The 17,601-nt window shown below is 36.5% G+C and overlaps 4 protein-coding genes across 5 annotated transcripts; 2 read left to right on the forward strand and 2 right to left on the reverse strand.

Moving 5' to 3' along the window:
• Positions 1–2,131: 2,131 nt before the first annotated feature.
• On the reverse strand, positions 2,132–5,177 carry pigx (phosphatidylinositol glycan anchor biosynthesis, class X). The gene is made up of 6 exons (XM_085264271.1): positions 5,028–5,177; positions 4,627–4,714; positions 4,400–4,535; positions 4,054–4,267; positions 3,527–3,627; positions 2,132–3,427 (listed from the first exon to the last, which is right to left on the reverse strand). The coding sequence occupies exons 1-6, from the start codon at positions 5,098–5,100 to the stop codon at positions 3,290–3,292; spliced, it is 750 nt and encodes a 249-aa protein (XP_085120397.1). The 5' UTR covers positions 5,101–5,177; the 3' UTR covers positions 2,132–3,289.
• cep19 (centrosomal protein 19) lies at positions 5,156–7,187 on the forward strand. Its single transcript, XM_085264273.1, has 2 exons — positions 5,156–5,719; positions 6,279–7,187. Exons 1-2 carry the CDS (start codon positions 5,590–5,592, stop codon positions 6,623–6,625), a joined length of 477 nt encoding a protein of 158 aa, XP_085120399.1. The 5' UTR covers positions 5,156–5,589; the 3' UTR covers positions 6,626–7,187.
• Positions 7,188–7,503: 316 nt separating this feature from the next.
• ing5a (inhibitor of growth family, member 5a) lies at positions 7,504–12,227 on the reverse strand. Its single transcript, XM_085264272.1, has 8 exons — positions 11,972–12,227; positions 10,687–10,758; positions 9,645–9,811; positions 9,392–9,500; positions 9,205–9,304; positions 8,970–9,105; positions 8,795–8,856; positions 7,504–8,670 (listed from the first exon to the last, which is right to left on the reverse strand). Exons 1-8 carry the CDS (start codon positions 12,006–12,008, stop codon positions 8,631–8,633), a joined length of 723 nt encoding a protein of 240 aa, XP_085120398.1. The 5' UTR covers positions 12,009–12,227; the 3' UTR covers positions 7,504–8,630.
• A 1,015-nt stretch (positions 12,228–13,242) lies between these two features.
• On the forward strand, positions 13,243–17,600 carry plekhb2 (pleckstrin homology domain containing, family B (evectins) member 2). Of its 2 annotated transcripts, none has more exons than XM_085264628.1 (8): positions 13,243–13,451; positions 14,074–14,124; positions 14,495–14,647; positions 14,757–14,859; positions 14,972–15,011; positions 15,263–15,346; positions 15,621–15,735; positions 16,407–17,600. In XM_085264628.1, exons 2-8 carry the CDS (start codon positions 14,088–14,090, stop codon positions 16,541–16,543), a joined length of 669 nt encoding a protein of 222 aa, XP_085120754.1. In that variant the 5' UTR covers positions 13,243–13,451; positions 14,074–14,087; the 3' UTR covers positions 16,544–17,600. The 2 variants fall into 2 exon arrangements, with proteins under 2 accessions (XP_085120754.1, XP_085120753.1); XM_085264627.1 differs by having other exon boundaries at positions 13,246–13,447.
• The last annotated feature ends 1 nt before the right edge of the window (position 17,601 follows it).

Raw genomic sequence — 17,601 nt, forward strand, 5'->3', positions numbered from 1 at the left:
CTGTTCAATAAAATGTTTCAAATGAATGGTGTGTGAAAACCAGTGTTGGGCAAGTTACTTTGAAAAGTAATTAATTATAGTTACTAGTTACTTCTTCAAGTTAGTAACTGAGTTACAATATTCTAAAAGTAATTAATTACTTGAAAAGTAACTATTGTGTTACTTTAAAAAAAACGTTTAACCCTCTGGGGTCCAGGGTATAATTGGCCATTTTTAACTACTTTTGATTTTCCCTCTACATTTTACCTTTAAAAACTATTTACTTTGCCTTGTTTGGTATCATCCTTTTCAGCACAACCTCACGTGTCTGAATTTACAGTTATGTTTTCATTTTGACATGCTGTATTAACACAATTGATCTAAAATCAGACAAAAAACATAAAATCAGAGTAGAAAAAAGTTATATTTTTTACTGTAACAACCACAAACTTGTTTAATGAATCATATTTCATAATTTTAAATGCAAATATAAATTGTCAATTTTAAAATCCTATGCACAAGTTTTGCAAACAACAAAGTTATTTGCATCCATTTACCTTTTACCTTGATTTTTTAAATAACCATTTCAAACTATTTACAGAACAATCAGCTGTTCTGCATTCAATAAGATGCCACACAAATTATTTGAGCCACTCCAAATATTTCTGTCCACTATAAAGGAGAACATCACAGCCTGATATCTGCAGGTCTGACAGCAGCAGGTGTATCACTCCTTTTTCTACCTGAAGACAGCAGTCGCCTCATTGTTCTGACACTACACGCTAACCACACAAGACAACACATTAACTACATGGCGAAGACAGTCAGCTATCTGAAGCAAAGAAGAAAAAAAGAAAGAAAAGAAAAATCAGAGCCCGTGTGCAAAACCACACAGATCATACCCGGAGCTCCAATAACACGTTTTTAAGCATTAAGAATAATAAAAATGTGAAACATGCTGAAACCTATTAAAGTGGACGTTTAAGGTAATGTAGTTCAGCATTTACAGACGTAATTTTCCAGCTGCAGAGCAATTATTTTGTAAATTATAAATGAAGTGTGGCAGGTTTCTCTCACTAATCTGACATTAATGTAACGTTTGTTTATTTTCCTGCCTTAAGAAATTTTAAATGGCCTAATTTTGAAAGCCTAATTTTACTCAGATTTTTATGGCGTAAATGAAAAAAAGCAAATAACATACTAGCAAATTTACTTTCTATACACGCATCATTGTTTCTCAAGCTGTGAGAAACGACAGAAAAATGTACAGACTTATGTTAAGTAACAAAGACTCATTCCAAATGAGGGCAAAATTTTTATAACAACAACAAAGGCCTATTTTGAGAGAGGAAAAACAATATAGACATATAATGTATTAGTTATATTGAAAAAGGAAGATGATGGGTTAACTACTTATTAGTTTTCCTGCAGTATAGTTCATAAACTACTTAGAACATAAACTAGTTAGAACTTATAAGGTTCTTCATCTTCTTTCCCCTGCTTCCTTTAGGGGTCGCCACAGTGGGTCATCTGCCTCCATCTCACCCTATCCCAACATCCTCCTCAATTTCTGACTGTGCACTTCCTGGTCCCTTCTAATGACAATCTAAACATGTTCAGCTCCGCTACCGCCAGCTTGGCCTCCTGACTTTTTATCAGTGCCATCTCGTCTCAGGTCTCTCTACCATCATGTAAACCTTCACTTTCACTCTACTGCTATCCTTCAGTCACAAATCACCCTTGACACTCGTTTCCACCAACTCCAACAGATAAAACTGACTTTATAACAAAAATGTCTATATTTTGTGCATATAGTTATCAACTGAAGTTAAAATAGGGCTAGATCGTACTATTCTGTATTAACAGTTTGTTCCACAAGATGGTGTAGAAAGTCAACATGAGAGGAAGAGGAAATATGGAGAAGCAGAGGAAGCACCTGGAAAGTAACCGTTATCAGCAGCAGCATCACCTCCCAGAGGGAAATCAAGTAAAACAAGAGGAGGAGTTAATGAGGATGCTGAGTATATTACTGGTATGATAAAAGCTGTTGGTGCTAATTTTCCCAGTCAAAAATAGCTATGAAGCAGATGCTATTTGCAGTGCGTGTGCTCTTACTGATATGTGATTTAGACAAAAGACAGTTGTGATCCTCTCAGGTAGAGAGCATATCCAGATCTTTACTGGGGGATCTCAGGTACATTTTCTTACTACACAGGAGCTGATACTTACATGAAGTATTTCTAGTAAAATGCTGCACCTGGTGGTGAAAGTTCTAGTTAAATTTTACAGAGGGTGACTTCAAAAAACACTTCTACTGTGTTGACACTGTGTGACTATGCGCCTCTCTTTGCTCATTGGTGATGCATAATATGTTGCAGACTTAATTCTTTTTAACAAACTATGTGATTATACAATTTCTAAATTACCCTAAGCATTTTCTCTGCAAAACAAGAAAAATATTGGACTGGCTCTTCATTGACTGCATTGTTTGAAGGCGTTTCCATGTTCCATGTTGTGTAGTGCCACATGCACTACCCAACAGGGTCAAGAACATACAACTACAAATGGAGCCTTGTAGGAGACCAAAATTGGATAACAGATGTAATAAGACAAGACATAAGCTGAAAGAATAAAAAACTTAGTTTTTCCTGACAGCATGCACGGCAGCACAGTTTGTCACTCATAAATCAAACATCCAAACGTTGGCACAGGATGACACCTGGTACTCTGTCTCAAATGGATATGACCTTTACCTCATCATGGCATTCTTTAAACTGCCACAAGAAAAGAATACTGATAACATTGTTGTTATATTGTATTTATAGCAATCTGAACTATATACATTTTATTCAGTGTTAAAATACAGATTATACTACTGTAGACTCCAGTTTTATAATTGTGTTATTATAATAGCCCATTTTACAGTCAAAAATAAATGAAAATCACAACCAAATAGCCCAAAACTGAACAAATTAATTGATAAAAACATGTTCCTTAATTAGGTGCGCTAAACTGAACAGATAAAGAATCATGATCCTCCCAAAATGAGGTCATAGCAGGAAAAATGCTTGCACAGGTTGCAGGATTCACAAAGATAAACATAGTTACATTAGCTGGAATGGAAAAAGATAAATTCTGATATCTTTCAGCATTTATCTGTTGTTTCAGCAATATCTCAGTATTCTTTCCCATCTCAATTAGTCCTGTTCTCTGCTTGCAGCATTTCTGCAGATAAGATGACAACACTGAAAGTGCCTCTTCCTTGTCAGTTTGATAAAAAAATAAATAATGCCAGTACAATTTTAGCTATTTAAATGACTTGATGTTTCCACATGTATTTGGACAGTGCCACACAGCAGATCATTGTGACAAGAAGAGTCCCTCCGCATACGTGTGCCACCAAAGACCCATCACCCACTGGGAGCTGGAAACTCACTGGATTGAGATCCTATAAGGCAAAAGGGAAACAAGCGAATAATTGAGTTTTGTTGTTTTTTTTTTTATCACCTTTTCACTCAAGATTTGTTGAAATATTGTTCACAATCACCTGCTGAGGCTTGACTTTAACCCAAGAACAAGTGCTTGAATTGCTGGCAGTGCATGGTGCATCCACAACTGTGTGAGGCTCTAAGCTGCTGAGCTGTGCGCCTGGATAAGAGAAATAGTTTTAGAAGAAAGTGTTTCAGAAAGCCAACGTGAAAAGGCTTTAAGTCACGTTTTTGTTTTCACACTATAAAGTTTTGATCACTAAACTTATTATATGTATGTAACCTATGACTGTTGTATCCACAACCACAAAAGTGAAATAATTTGGTAATATTCATTGACACTCCACTTTCATAGAAAACAGATACAGATTTAGGTTTTTACGCTCCCACATCATTTAGTTTAATTATGCAGTCAGGTAAAATTGTATTGTGAACAGGTTGATTTAATGTATTTAGTTAATTTGTTTCATTACACATTATGATACAAAATTGTATTTTAAATATCACATTTGGTTAACATTGTTTTCCGTCTGTATAGATTTACACAGTGTCAGAAATTGCTATAAAATGAAATGAATCCACTTACATTTTTCTGACCGCAGCAGCAGCTCTGGAACTTCTATGTCAACAGATTTCAACATTTTTCCATCAAACGAGGGCTTGTGGTAGCGACCATGTATTGGAATTGTTACTTTGAATAACTTGGAAGTTGGTCCAGTGGAGAAAGGATACACATAGGTGACAAATCCTGAAGCTTTGTGAGCAGGAACCTCAAGGTCAATGGCTGAATCTAGTAATATCTTACAAAGTTTAACACAGAAATAATTAAATAAAAAAATATATATATACTATACACATGTTTTGTACATGACTGTGGTTTGTAGTAGAATTTTACACTGTGTTATGCTATATCTAGTTGCTCGGCATCTTACCTTCCAATCATTTTGATCACTAAGGGATGCAAGTTGATATGGATCAACATAGACATCTCTGGGCCATCTATGAATCAGCAAAACTTTGACACTACTGAGCTCTTTGGATCTGAACTCAACTGTAGTTGTCACCTCCCTAAAACATATTAGAAAATATCATTGGTTTTCCTGACAAGCATCCCCAAAGGCAGAACAGCTTTCTTTTGAGAAAACAAACAACCGAATACCTGTGGAAACCCTTTTTGTTGAGCTCCACTCTCACAGATGAGGGCGCAAGCCACTGCCTCAGAAGATCACAGTGGTTCTGAATCTCATCTGCACAAATTAGCAGGTTACACTGATCAGGTAAAAGCTTTTTGAATTTGAACAAGGTGCATTTGTTTTTCAAACTGTGCTAGATTATATAAGTCATGTTATCCATACAGGGGTATATTTACAGCACTTTTTTGTCTACTGTAAAAATACTATTGCTTCCTTCAAACTTTAACCGCCCCGCCCCAAAAAAACAACCCACAAACAACCCACAAACAAAAAAACCCAACAACTTAATTTAAATGACCTTCAATCAATAATAATGAGAGCTTATTGAATGACTATCGAGTTTTCACGTAAAACCTAGTTCACGTACCCTTTTCGCCCAAACAGAGACATTTCGAGAATAAGCTCAACGCAGAAACAACATAGAACAGTTTAAAATACATTAAAAAATATAATGGCCAACGCTGAGGCGTGTTTATTTAACTCAAGCACAGCTACTAGCGCTTCTTTGAAGTGTTTACGGAAGAGGATTTTTGAAGGCCCCTTTTGTAGTTTCAAGGAGCCTGCAAATGTGCCTGTGTAGAGATTGAAAAACACAAGCTTTTAAGGAAACATTTAGTAACATTTATAGACATAGAAAGTAGTTTTCAGGAATAAAATGAATAATGATGATACGTGAAAGTTAAATGATTTTATATTATTTTTTAAAATCCGAAATTTAACGTCAGGCATCCCAACAGACAGAAGCGTCTTTACGTGAAGGCTCTGCTGGCAACCTGGCAACGCGTAATCATCCCTGAAGCCGCTGCTCAATTTTTTTATTCATACTGTGCGCTAGTAGCAACAATTATGGCTGGGATGTTTCTGTTTTAAACATGTTTAAATTGATGGTCGGATTGAGTTAAGTTTGTTTGTTGTAATAGAAGTACAGGATGCGTTTTGCGGCAAAGCGCTGCGGGGTGCAGTTCAGCCCTCCATCCATAGTTTTAATTTATGAGCACACGGAAACCAAAAAGGTGCGAAAAAGAATAATACCTGTGCGAAATTTCTCCAAATACTCCGGTAAGGCACCACGGACACGTTGGGACTCGTTCTCTTTGCTCCATGTCACATGTTGCTAGATATAAGAATAGAAATAGCTAGAATCAGTGTGAGAATATTATTTTAGCCTCGTTTGCTGTATATTAATAATTATATGATACTCTAGTAAATCTAACAAACCTGTCAGAGTCATGAGCCCCTGAAGTTTTAATTTCTATATCTTGTGGATAGCAGCAGGTAGATTACCTGCAAGCTGTTGAGCCTCAGGCTCCTATTTTTGACTAAAATAGGAGCATCTTACTTTGTTTAACTAAGGTCATTGCTAGTGAATGTTAATAATAAATAACTAATATGTAATACATGGAAATCTACCTTTATCGTACTGCGTTTTTTCCTTCCTGTTTTTGTTTTTGTTTTCTTGTTAGCCCATTTTTTGAGACATAGTTGCTGTGATCAGAGCTGGAGTCATGAATGCACACTGCATTAACATATGTATGTAGCTTAGTTTGTTCTTGTAGATTGCCACAAAGTAACTGGGCAGGACTACAACCAACCTATTACCTCATGCTGTCTCTTCCAGACTACAGCATGGCTGCTGAAAGGCTGAAGAACAACCCTCGGCACAGGGACTACCTGGAGGGTGTCTCTCAAAGCCAGCTTGAGAAGCTTCACATTATCCTGCGCGATCACATGCAGGGCTTCAGTCTGGAGCACAGCCTCTCCTCGTTCTGTCTGGACCCTGACGAAGACCTGAACAAACTGGACGATGAGGACCTGGCACGCAAGAAAGGCCAAATGGACGAACTGTTTGAGAAAAACCGGAGACGCAAAGATGATCCTGACTTTGTTTACGACTTTGAAGTTGATTTCACTAAGACCACCTTAGAAAAGTGCAGCTGGGATGATGAATCAGATGATGGATTTTGAAACTCTCTTTTTACCAATGTTTTAATTAAGAATGTAGATTGTAAATCTATAGTGAGACTGCAGGAACATACAACCCAACTGATGTAGATGGCAATGCTTCAATAAATGTCAATATAGTAGAAATACTATGCCTTTAATCAAACAAAAAACCACCTTGAACCTCCGTTAATGGCAAGCAAAGACCAAAGCCTGTTAATCAAGGGAAACTAGAGCTATGATTTGGTGTCTGTGTACCATAGCATTTATCTGTAAAATCTTCTCGGGCGCTGATAATTGGCATCTGTCTTGTGTCAGTGACGTAAAAGACTGATTTAATGCGACATGACCATTCAAACAGCAGTCGCTTTCTAAAACATCAGATATGTATCGGATTCAGTACCACATATGAAAGTGACCCAGATCGGATGTGAAAATATCAGATTTGTGCTGTTTACACTGTCATACCATAATCGGATATGGGTCACATAGGGTCAAAAAAAGTTGGATTTGATGCGCTTTCGCCTGCAGTGTGAACGTAGCCTTTGTGACAACCAAAAGACAGATATTAAATTTATGACATCCAGTGACTGCAGTCTCTAACACTGATGACAAAGCACCCATGTTAAGGCAAATTACTGCACCTGAAATACTGTTACCCAACTAACTAACCCATAGTTTAAGTTTGTTAAGAGTTTCCCTCAGGTCAGGGTTAATAAACTCCATTTTAACAACTTGCTTTTGGGAACAGGCCTCCAGCAACACCTAGACTTCATTCATGGAATGAAACAGGCAGAGTTTAGAGGAAGATTTCTAAATCAGGGGAAACAAAACCAAACAATGTTTGAGAACAACCTGATAACAAACATTAATTCCATTTTAAGCTGCAGTAAACAAAATCATGCATGGATAATAGTGAATCTTTATTTGTTATAAAATACTGAATTTTACAAAATACAAAGACTTTGGTTCTTTTATTTGTGGCTTACACCTAGATGAGTGATATTCACAGTTGAATATGAAGATTCTAAAATCCTATTAAATAAAATCTGAGTGTACACCAGGAAGTAAGCAATACAACAAATATATCTTTGGGGGAAAAAATGTGTGCACAAAATAGTTTTATATCATACAAAATATATATATACACACTTCCATATATATGGTCTGACATGATGTTCTATGGCAAAGTTTTAAAAGAGATAAACTATAACATAAAACTAAGCCTGCATTATCAAACCTTGTAAGGGGAAAATGTCATTCAAAGTGCTTAAATACCTCATTCAGTTGACAATAGACACTGACTGACTGACTGACCATAAGTACCACAATACATTCAAAGATGTCGCAGGTTTTTGTTAAAATGCAATACAGAATGACTTTACATTGCTTTGCTAGTTTGGTTTAAGCTAATCAAAACAGTTTTTTACATTGTTATCAATTGCAGTCATTTTTGCAGTGCCGATGTATTCCCTAAGGAGGTAGTAACAAAAAAACTGACAATTCCTTTTCCCATCACCATTTACACATGGATTAGGGCATCTGAATTGTAAATTCTCAGCAGGCTGTTAATTTATTTTAAAAAGTCATTTATAAAACTGACATTTCAAGTATGCTTAAGACACAATCCGGGTTTTTGAGTTAGTCTTTACACATGCACACGCGCGCACACACACACATACACACAAAGCAAATGACTTAAGAGGAACAACTTTCTGAATGACAATTTGTGAAAACTACACCCAGAAGATTACCCAGATTTACCCAGATTAGACAAATAATACATAGGTAAACTAGTCATTTTAGAGCTACTGGACAAAGACAGGCATCTTGAAATCCAATAACACGGACATAGTAAAGCAACAAGTATAGATATACTCCAACTCCGGATTAGGCCTTTAAAGAAAGCTTTATGATCCACCATTTATATGGTGCGCTGTACGAACTAAAATATTTTATATATTTATGACATTACGAAACTCTACCCAAAGTACAGATGTTAGAGAAGCACTTCTGGAAATATGAAAACTCATTTTTTCTTCCTGTCCTGGGTGCATCTCGGACAAAACCTGACAGAGTAAAAGGAGGGGAATATGTTAATTTGCTGCAGAAAGAAAAAGCGTAAGATTCCATGAATAACTATATTCTCATCACAGACAAAGAGAATAACACTGTTACTACTCAAAAACGTACCATTTTCCTTTGGGTTTTGTGGCGAGATCAACACAAGCAAAGTGAAACCACTCAATGGGGCACTAAAACCAAGAATAACAAAGAAAAATGTCAATTTAAAAATTAAACCTAAACTTGCTCAGTCAAAAAGGTTCTTACAATAAAGCTTAAGAAGAAATTATAAGTGAAAACCTACATCTGGGTTATCACATCCTATCATTTCTCCATATGACACCTGATGACACAGGCAGTATGTAGGTTCATTTGGATCGACCGGCATGTCCAACACGTCTGATGGCTGCATAGGCAGGAGAGCGTCACTCAAGTCTGGGCTAAAAGACCAACATACAGAGCATGGTTAGAACTAAATATAAACATGAGCCAATTATCCAGTAAACTTGAGTTTGATTGAAGCACTGGTTCAAACTTACCTGTTTTTCATCTTTTTCTTTCTGGGAGAATCTTCATCTGAACCTTTCCTTCCTCTTCCCCTGGATCCACGCTTCTCTCTCAGCCCCCGCACATCATTTTCTGGGGAAAATATTTGCATTATTACACACTTAAAACTCTTGTCTTTTGTTGCGTTTATGATCAAAGGCGTGCAGTCACTCAGCTTACTTTTCAAACCTCTGCCCTCTGTACTGTCATAGCTCACTTCTAGTTTCTCCTTGAGTTCATTCTCAAACCGTGCCAGATCTGCATCCAGCCTGCGGATATGTTTGTCCACCTACGGTAGAAAGATATTGTGCATATTTAAATCTGAGTACATGTACACATTGATGATGTAAATCTGATAAACAGGGACAAAAAACAAAAATAATATGACATTAGAATCTGGACAGTGACAGGAGACACATTGTTTCGGACTAACCATTTCATATGTCTGCATTGCGAGCTGGACTTTGTCATCACTGAACTCTTTGCACTTGCTGTAGGCATTCTGGATCTTTTGCAGGTGTTCAACTCTCTGCTCAGAAGCTAGATTCTTGACATTTGCGATGTACTCCTCAGCCAGTTTGTCGATCTCTCCTTTCTTTTCTGCACAACAACATGATTATTAAAGTGCTGAATAAAACTAGTGATAAAATATTACATGTAAGCTTCCTATTTACGGTTATGGTCAGAAATTTTCATACAGTTATTGTAGGCATGAATGCCATGGTAAGTTTGCATAGAGCTAAAACAGGGTCAAATGTTTTATTCATTTAAGTTTAAATTTTGATATTTAAAAAATATAAAAAAATATAAACTATTTTTTTAAAAAAAATCAATTATTTTGTATTGAATAAATTATTTGTTTTCATGCAAATCTAACATATCAATATGTTGCAACCTAATGTTTGTAACATTGATATACATTAAGGTGGGAAAAGATTTACCACAGCAACAAGGAATACTGTTATCTGATTGGTTTGTAGGTCACTTTCCCACAAGAGCTCTGAACTCCATAGCAAAATCTAATAATTTAATAATCCTGTTCATTTCTGTATATTATACTGAAATTAGAATCTGCCAACTTAATATGCCTTTAACCTTAATGTATATATAGAGTTCGTATCTCTTGCTATGAATTAATAATTTCCTTTAAATGATTTCCTTGAACTGTTCTTATTCCAGGGTGGAATGACTGCATCGCATAAATCTTTAATACCCTTATCAAACAAGACTTGGATGCACAAGTTTGAATATATTTTGGATTTTCTCTAGTCACAAAGGGTCGAAAGTGAGTGGATGTAAACTATTGACAACTGTTTGTCTAAGACTACTGGTAAGTGGCACAACCTAATACATAAGGAGCCTGGCTAAACTGGGTTTTCAGGTATCACAGATTATACTGTCAGAGCCATTTGTTTATTTTGTATAAGTCCACAGAGCGTTTTATTGACTGTAATGTTAAGAGATTAAATGATCACCTTCAGTTCTGTTGTCCAGGTCCCGCATCAAAGTGAAGTTCCTTTGTAGCTCACATGGCAAGTTTTCAATACCTAAAGAAAAGATTAGACAATATTAATGCCTAACAGTTCATTCCAATTACATTTTCTGAACATAATCATCACACTTAATTAATTATAACCTGTGCTGTAATGCCTTTTAAAAAGGCAAATGCACAAACTCAACTGAATGCTTTAAAATCAAAGAAATATAAATAAGAAGTAAAGAGCAGAGGTTATTATGACATTAATTACAACTTAGAAATCATTAAGCTTTACACTGAAGCCCTTCTTGTTCTACTTCCTCTCTTTATGAGTTTAATTCTGTCCAACCTGGTCACTCCCAATGCAAATCATAATCTTTTTGTTAGCGTTCACTACCACCTACTCAACCCTTTCAGTCTTCCTGCTATCCTTCTGTCACAAATCTGCCCTGACACTTGTCTCTGCCCACTCCATCCTGCCTGCATTCTCTTCTTCACCTTTAATGCTAAAGGCTAAAATTACTTTTGTCATTATACTTATATAACATTTCATACAACATTTAAAATACTTGAGGTCAAATCTGCACATTAAACACAACACAAATACCATCACAACCATACACTCACGTGTGCATGAATTGCAGAATGTTGTCGTGTAACAATCTGTCTGTACAAAATAACGCTTCACATGTATTACATTTGTCCCAAAAGCAGACATTATTAAGGGCTCATGATAACAACAACTGTCAAGTAAATACACTCTGTATGCCATGTGACACACTTCAAACACCCCGCCCAGGCGCGTAAACTGTTACGGGAAACGCGGCAACCAACAGGTTGTAAATGATTTCCTATATAAAAACACAAACTGTGACTAAAATGAACCTAGCTTAAATATAAAGACTGTTAATATAACAATTTATCTCTAAATGCCCTTATATAACTAATGCTAGTTGCGTAGCTACAGGCTGCTCCAACATTGCTAGCGCATGAATCAGAAACGGTTGTAACCTATAGTCAGTTTTCCTAAATATGTGAAAACAGTTAATTATTACATTCCCCTTTGACTGAATCTGACAAGACACATTAAGATCTTACCTACCCCACCTTTATCACTCCTAAGGTAATGCTAACCAGTTAGCTGGCGGGCTAATGACCTAACAGCTTGTTAGTTGCAAACGCACTGCATTGAAACCGCCGTCCAAAAATGTATAATAAATTAAACCTTTAAAAGTTGCATTTTCTATCTGTTGACAGAAATTTACCACATTCTGGATACTTACTGTCAAGGTAATGTTCCAAGTATATTGCAGTCGCCATTTCGAATTAGCTGTTTAGCTTCTGCGTTACCCTCGTTAGCTCCTCAAACTGTTGGCCAGAGAGGTTGGGTTTGTTTTGTAACCCTGGGTCGCCCGTTGGTCAGTTGGCTTGGCGTAATGCGAGTTTGTCTGCAGTCACAGGCTTCGCCGAATTAAATGAAGCGAGGCTCACAAAAACACAGGAAGTGACAGTTTACCCCAAGCGTGCCTTCACTCCGAACATGCGTGCTGGAGGACAGGGCACAACTTTTTAAGTTTGGTACTTCACATGTAATAAAAAAAAAAGTTTCTAAGTACTATTCATTTACTCAAGTATTACGAACACGTAACTTTGCTCCCAATCTCCTCAGCTACTGTGTTTATACTAGTTTATACGCGTTCTATGCCAATTTAATGCATAATTAACCAAATGTATTGATTGATTGATTGAATCTTTATTTTGAACATGTTGAAAAAGTATATAAAAAAATAGAATTAAAAGAGACAAATGAACAAAGCAAACAAAAGGAAAACGAGCAACCACAACTCCAAATAACGTCCATGTTCAAAAAGGAGCAGGAAGAAGCATAAGCTTATTTAATCCCACCCCTTTTCCACTATCTAGTATCAATAGACTACAGAAATACCTCCTTGTAATTACATTATATGTTATGTGTAATTTTTTTTTTTTTAATATATACACATATATGTTTCTATCTATCCATACCTACGTATATACACACATACGCACATATACACATTTTCAATAACCCTATTAACACCTGAAGGATACACAACCTACAATTTTATATATATTTAATATACATATATATATATATATATATATATATATATATATATATATATATATATACACATACATACACACACACATATATATATATATATACACATATATATATATACATACATACATACATACATATACATACATATACACATACATATATACCCATACCAACAAACCCGTGCATGCGCACACACATGAAAACATTAGACAAGACATGAAGAAACCAACAGGCAAATTCGTTACACACACACACTCCTAATGGAATCATGTTTAATAAACATGAGGAATATTAACACATGCCTCGCCGTCGGCCATGTGATTACCAAACGTTAGAAACGAACTTCAACAAGCGCGCCCTCGCTCCGTTTGCTAGCACTTTCCACCACTGTCAGCTGATAGGTTACGTCATCCAAAACAAAAACCTCCCTCTCGCGGAAAGACTGAACATTCGTGAAGATGCTCTGTGGGCGTGGCTTAAGGCCTCCGTTGTGGACAGTAACAGTGTCAGCTAAGTTTAGCGGTCAGGGTTTTTCCTCTCCGTGGAAGGAGTCTTCTTCTTTTTATTTTTTTTGCATCTCACTTCCGTGTTTGCTGTTTCTCCACGAAAAGCTTGATATCACTCTCCCCCCAAAAAGCATACAAGAAATCAAGTAGGTAACTAATTTATCCAATGCGTTTACAAGTACGGGTAAAACGACAAGTTGTGGTGTTTTAGCGTATTATAAACACGGTTAACCGATAGGTCAGCTTTGTAATGGCGACGTGTTTATATTAAAAAGCCGCTAACGGTTAGCGATAACCTACATATCAAATAACTTATATCATATAAAATCCACATTATAACAGGGTTGCTATGGGTGGCATAGCAGTTATTAAACATGAGGACGACCTACTCACAACTGGCCTAGTCTGACTTAAAACCAGGATGACATCTAAGTAAATAGCCTAAACATTGGTTAAAGCAGGAGAACTGTCAGTTATCTGGCTTCCACCAATGTCATGTCCTAAACATTGTCTAACTAAGCATGGGGGGACTACAGAGTAACTAAACATGGTGTTAATATTTCTGGCCATGTGGCCATATTACCTTGAGCTGTTATTGTAACCTATCCTATCTTATCTTATATAAGCTTATGTTTCTGAAAATAGATTTGTGAACTTGCTAATAGTGCTAACAGTCACGAGGTTTGTGTTGGACATGCCACACCCAGTCATATGCTCCTAGTGTCTCAGTAATAACAGATGCGCTCTAATGTGTTTACATTTTATTCTGTAGGTGTTACTTCCAAGATGGCTATGGTAAAGAGTGGCTGGCTTCATCGACAAAGTGAGTATCCAGACACATTAAAGGAAAAACATGAATGCTTGACCTCCACAGTAATGGATCTATTAGTGTTTATGCTGTAAGTGGGGGCAATTGTGTGGTTTAGATGACCTGTATCCTACAATGAAACATTTTTAGCCTGATAGTAGTGATGAGATATGAAAATGATAACACAGGAGACTTTGGATCTCAACCTAATCGCAGAATATTTGTTGGAAGAATGATATTTCATTACTCCAGTAAAGAGTGGTCTTTTTTTCTTTTCATTTGTCACCCATCTATAAGAAAGCAATATAGCCATAAATATGTCAGATACTCAGATGGTTAAGATGATGTCACATTAAAAATAAACAAACTACCTTTACTATGTCAGGTACCATACTGCGTCGATGGAAAAGAAACTGGTTTGACTTATGGGCTGACGGACGACTTGTGTTCTACAACGATCAACAACGGCGCGACATGGAGGACGACATCCACATGAGGGTCAACTGCATTAACATCCGCAACTCCGCTGGATGTCAGGGTACATGTCTTACGCTTAATGTTGATCTCATGCGGCTGATCCCTATGCTATTATTACCCACCTCTTTGCACTAATTTTAAATGTTTCACCACCCCACTTGCATTTTTAGAGCTGAACCCACCGGAGGGAAAGACGTGTGATGCCTTGTTCCAGATAGTGTGCAGAGATGGACGGGTCATCAGCCTGTGTGCAGACAGTGCAGATGATGCTCTGTAAGACTGCACATACACACCAAGTCATAAAATTAGTTAGATGTATTTGAGTACAGGTAATTAGAACAGACATTTTTAACTCAAGATGACATAATGTCTGCTTTTGTTGCAGGGCATGGACAATGGCACTTCAAGATGCCAGAGTTAATATGGTGAGATTTTTATACGTTATTTAAAGTTAGTGTTGTTGTAACTGACGGTCTGTCATTTTCTGTCACATTACCTGAATAAGCTCTGAATAAAGCTGAACTAAGAGTGACTTGAGCACAGCAGAAGAACTGTCCTCCTGGGAGGAAAACTGGATATTTTTTTTATTGTTTTCACTTATCTTAATGTTATGTGCTTGAGTTTTTTTGGTGTTGGCAAGCTTCAGTTGCTGATTTTTGTTATTTGATACTTTTAGGTGGTCACTGCTCCTCAGATCGGCTTTGCACAGGAGGTGATTGCATCTGCTCCTCCCCCCTACTCGGAATATCCTCCCCAACCGGTGAAAAACAGTATTAATACATCTCTTTTCATGTTCATAACTGAATAAAATTACTTTTTCAGGTCTAAAGTCTTTTATGAAAATAGTGCTACTTACAACATTTGTCTGTGGTTTAGCATGACTATCTCAAGTGAAAATCAACTCAGTGATTAATGTAAAACAAAACAAAAACCAACAAATCCAGTCTTTCTTCTATAAGCCATCTAATACAAAGGGTTTATTAATACAGTAACATCCTTTGTGTCACTTTGTTAAATGTAATTTTTTTTGCCAGGTTTATGCCCCAGGCCCATATGGAGACTACACTGCACCGCCCCCACAGGCCACACAGGTCGTATACTCTGCTGATGGGCAGCCCTACACAGTTGCTTATCCTTATCAATACCAAGGTAAACAGCTGGACATTGCCCACCACTAGTTTATAGGAATCCTGGTAGCTAGAATAGAATAGAATAGCCCATTATTGTCACTGTAGATGTACAACAAAATTGCGGACTAACTAAACTCTGACCTAAATTTGATTGTCGACAAGCAGACATCTTCACAATATGCATATCCATAATGCAGTAAAGTGGCTGGATTTGATCCTTATAAAAGAAGTCTTCAGTATAAAAGTAAAATCTTTCCACTTTGAAAGGCCTAATATTTGTTTATCCGTAACTGGCTCATTTCAGAACGTGACTGAACTTAGTGGTTGTCAACATACTTCTGAGATTCCCATACTGAGGAAATGGTGCATAGAATGGGATTTCTGACGCAGTAATTACCAGTGCTGTCATCCTGATGCTTAACAAGAGTATTACATACCATCTTAGTTACTATAAGAACATTTGCTCATTAACAAATAGAAAAACATGCAGCTTAGTCTAAAATCTTTATTAGTTTTTCAGGTACTTAGATAAAAATGTATCATGGACTTTAAATTCATTCTTAAACAAATGGGTCACAAAAACCCATCTAGATGTTCTTATTTGTGACCAGAGGATAAAGTGAAAAAGTAGAATAGTTTAACAGAGTTTAAATTGTATGAACTTACCATTATAAAACTTGTGTTTTGTAGGTGGGTACGTTGCTCCTGGAGTGAACCATGTCATCATTCGGGAGCGACAGCGTGACGACGGAGGAGATGTGGCTTTGGGCATGCTCGCTGGAGCGGCAACCGGTTTAGCACTCGGCTCTCTCTTCTCTGTATTCTAGCGTCAGAACTAATGTACTTCTAGCAGCCAGTGACTCCCTCCCCCTGTATTTATATGGCCTCCTCTCTGTATCATCACGTGAGTTAGAATGAAACGTGTCTGATGGGCTACATCTATCTGACGCATAATTGTGATGTGCAGTGAATTACTCACCATGTATACTCAGCACTTTCAAATACAGTCTATGTTGCTGTTTACCAACATCTTTGTGTTATCTGAATATGAATATTCTTAACCAAAAAACATAATGTAATATAAGCATTACTTAATTTTCAAAGTTGTCAAAATGACAGAAAAGACACTACTCCTTTCATGCACATTTCAGGTTCTCTCCTGTCAATTTGCTTCCACTTCACGGTGCACAGATGTTTTTTTTGTGTTTATTTCCGTTTACTGTATGTTTTTCTATTTTAATGTTTTGTTGTTTTGATTGTGAATTTGCATCGTATCTTTGACTCCTGAGGTAATTAGTGGTGGAGCTAGCTTCAGATGAGCATAGTTTTCTGAGGGACCCGTTTGATGAACATTGGTTTGATTATATAGTCTGTTATATTGTAACCCTGGCATTTACATGAAGTGAAATGGGACATCACTCCTTGAGATTTATAAGTTCTTGGTTTATGTTTTTTTCATTGGCAGCTTTTCAGTCATACCTTTCATTTAAAGTGTTTTTTTAAATCTCCATGGACTTAAAAAACCCTTAGCAGGTAAATCTCTTGAGACATTTCACTTGGCTAGGACCCTTTTTTTCTCAGCATATAAATTATGACCGCTTTTAAAATCCAAACTTCTGCTCAATAGAAAACATTTTGGTCTACATTTCAAACAGATTTTTTCATCACTACTGACACTGAATTAAGAGATGTATAAGAAATGTTTTGCAAGCAGCTTATTGATGTAATTTTTTCTACAAGTCTTAATTTGTTTGTTGCTGTGAAATTAATATTCACTTATCATATAAGGAAATTAAATTGTGATTTACACTGCATTAGAAATATAGAAATATGATAGTTAACTAAGAGATGTATTTTAACAAATAAACATATTTACAAAGTTAAT

Source organism: Mchenga conophoros, linkage group LG23, assembly GCF_057382185.1.
Source record: "Mchenga conophoros isolate Kocher_MC1m ecotype Shallow Benthic linkage group LG23, M_conophoros_male_GT1.1, whole genome shotgun sequence".
NCBI lineage: Eukaryota > Metazoa > Chordata > Actinopteri > Cichliformes > Cichlidae > Mchenga > Mchenga conophoros.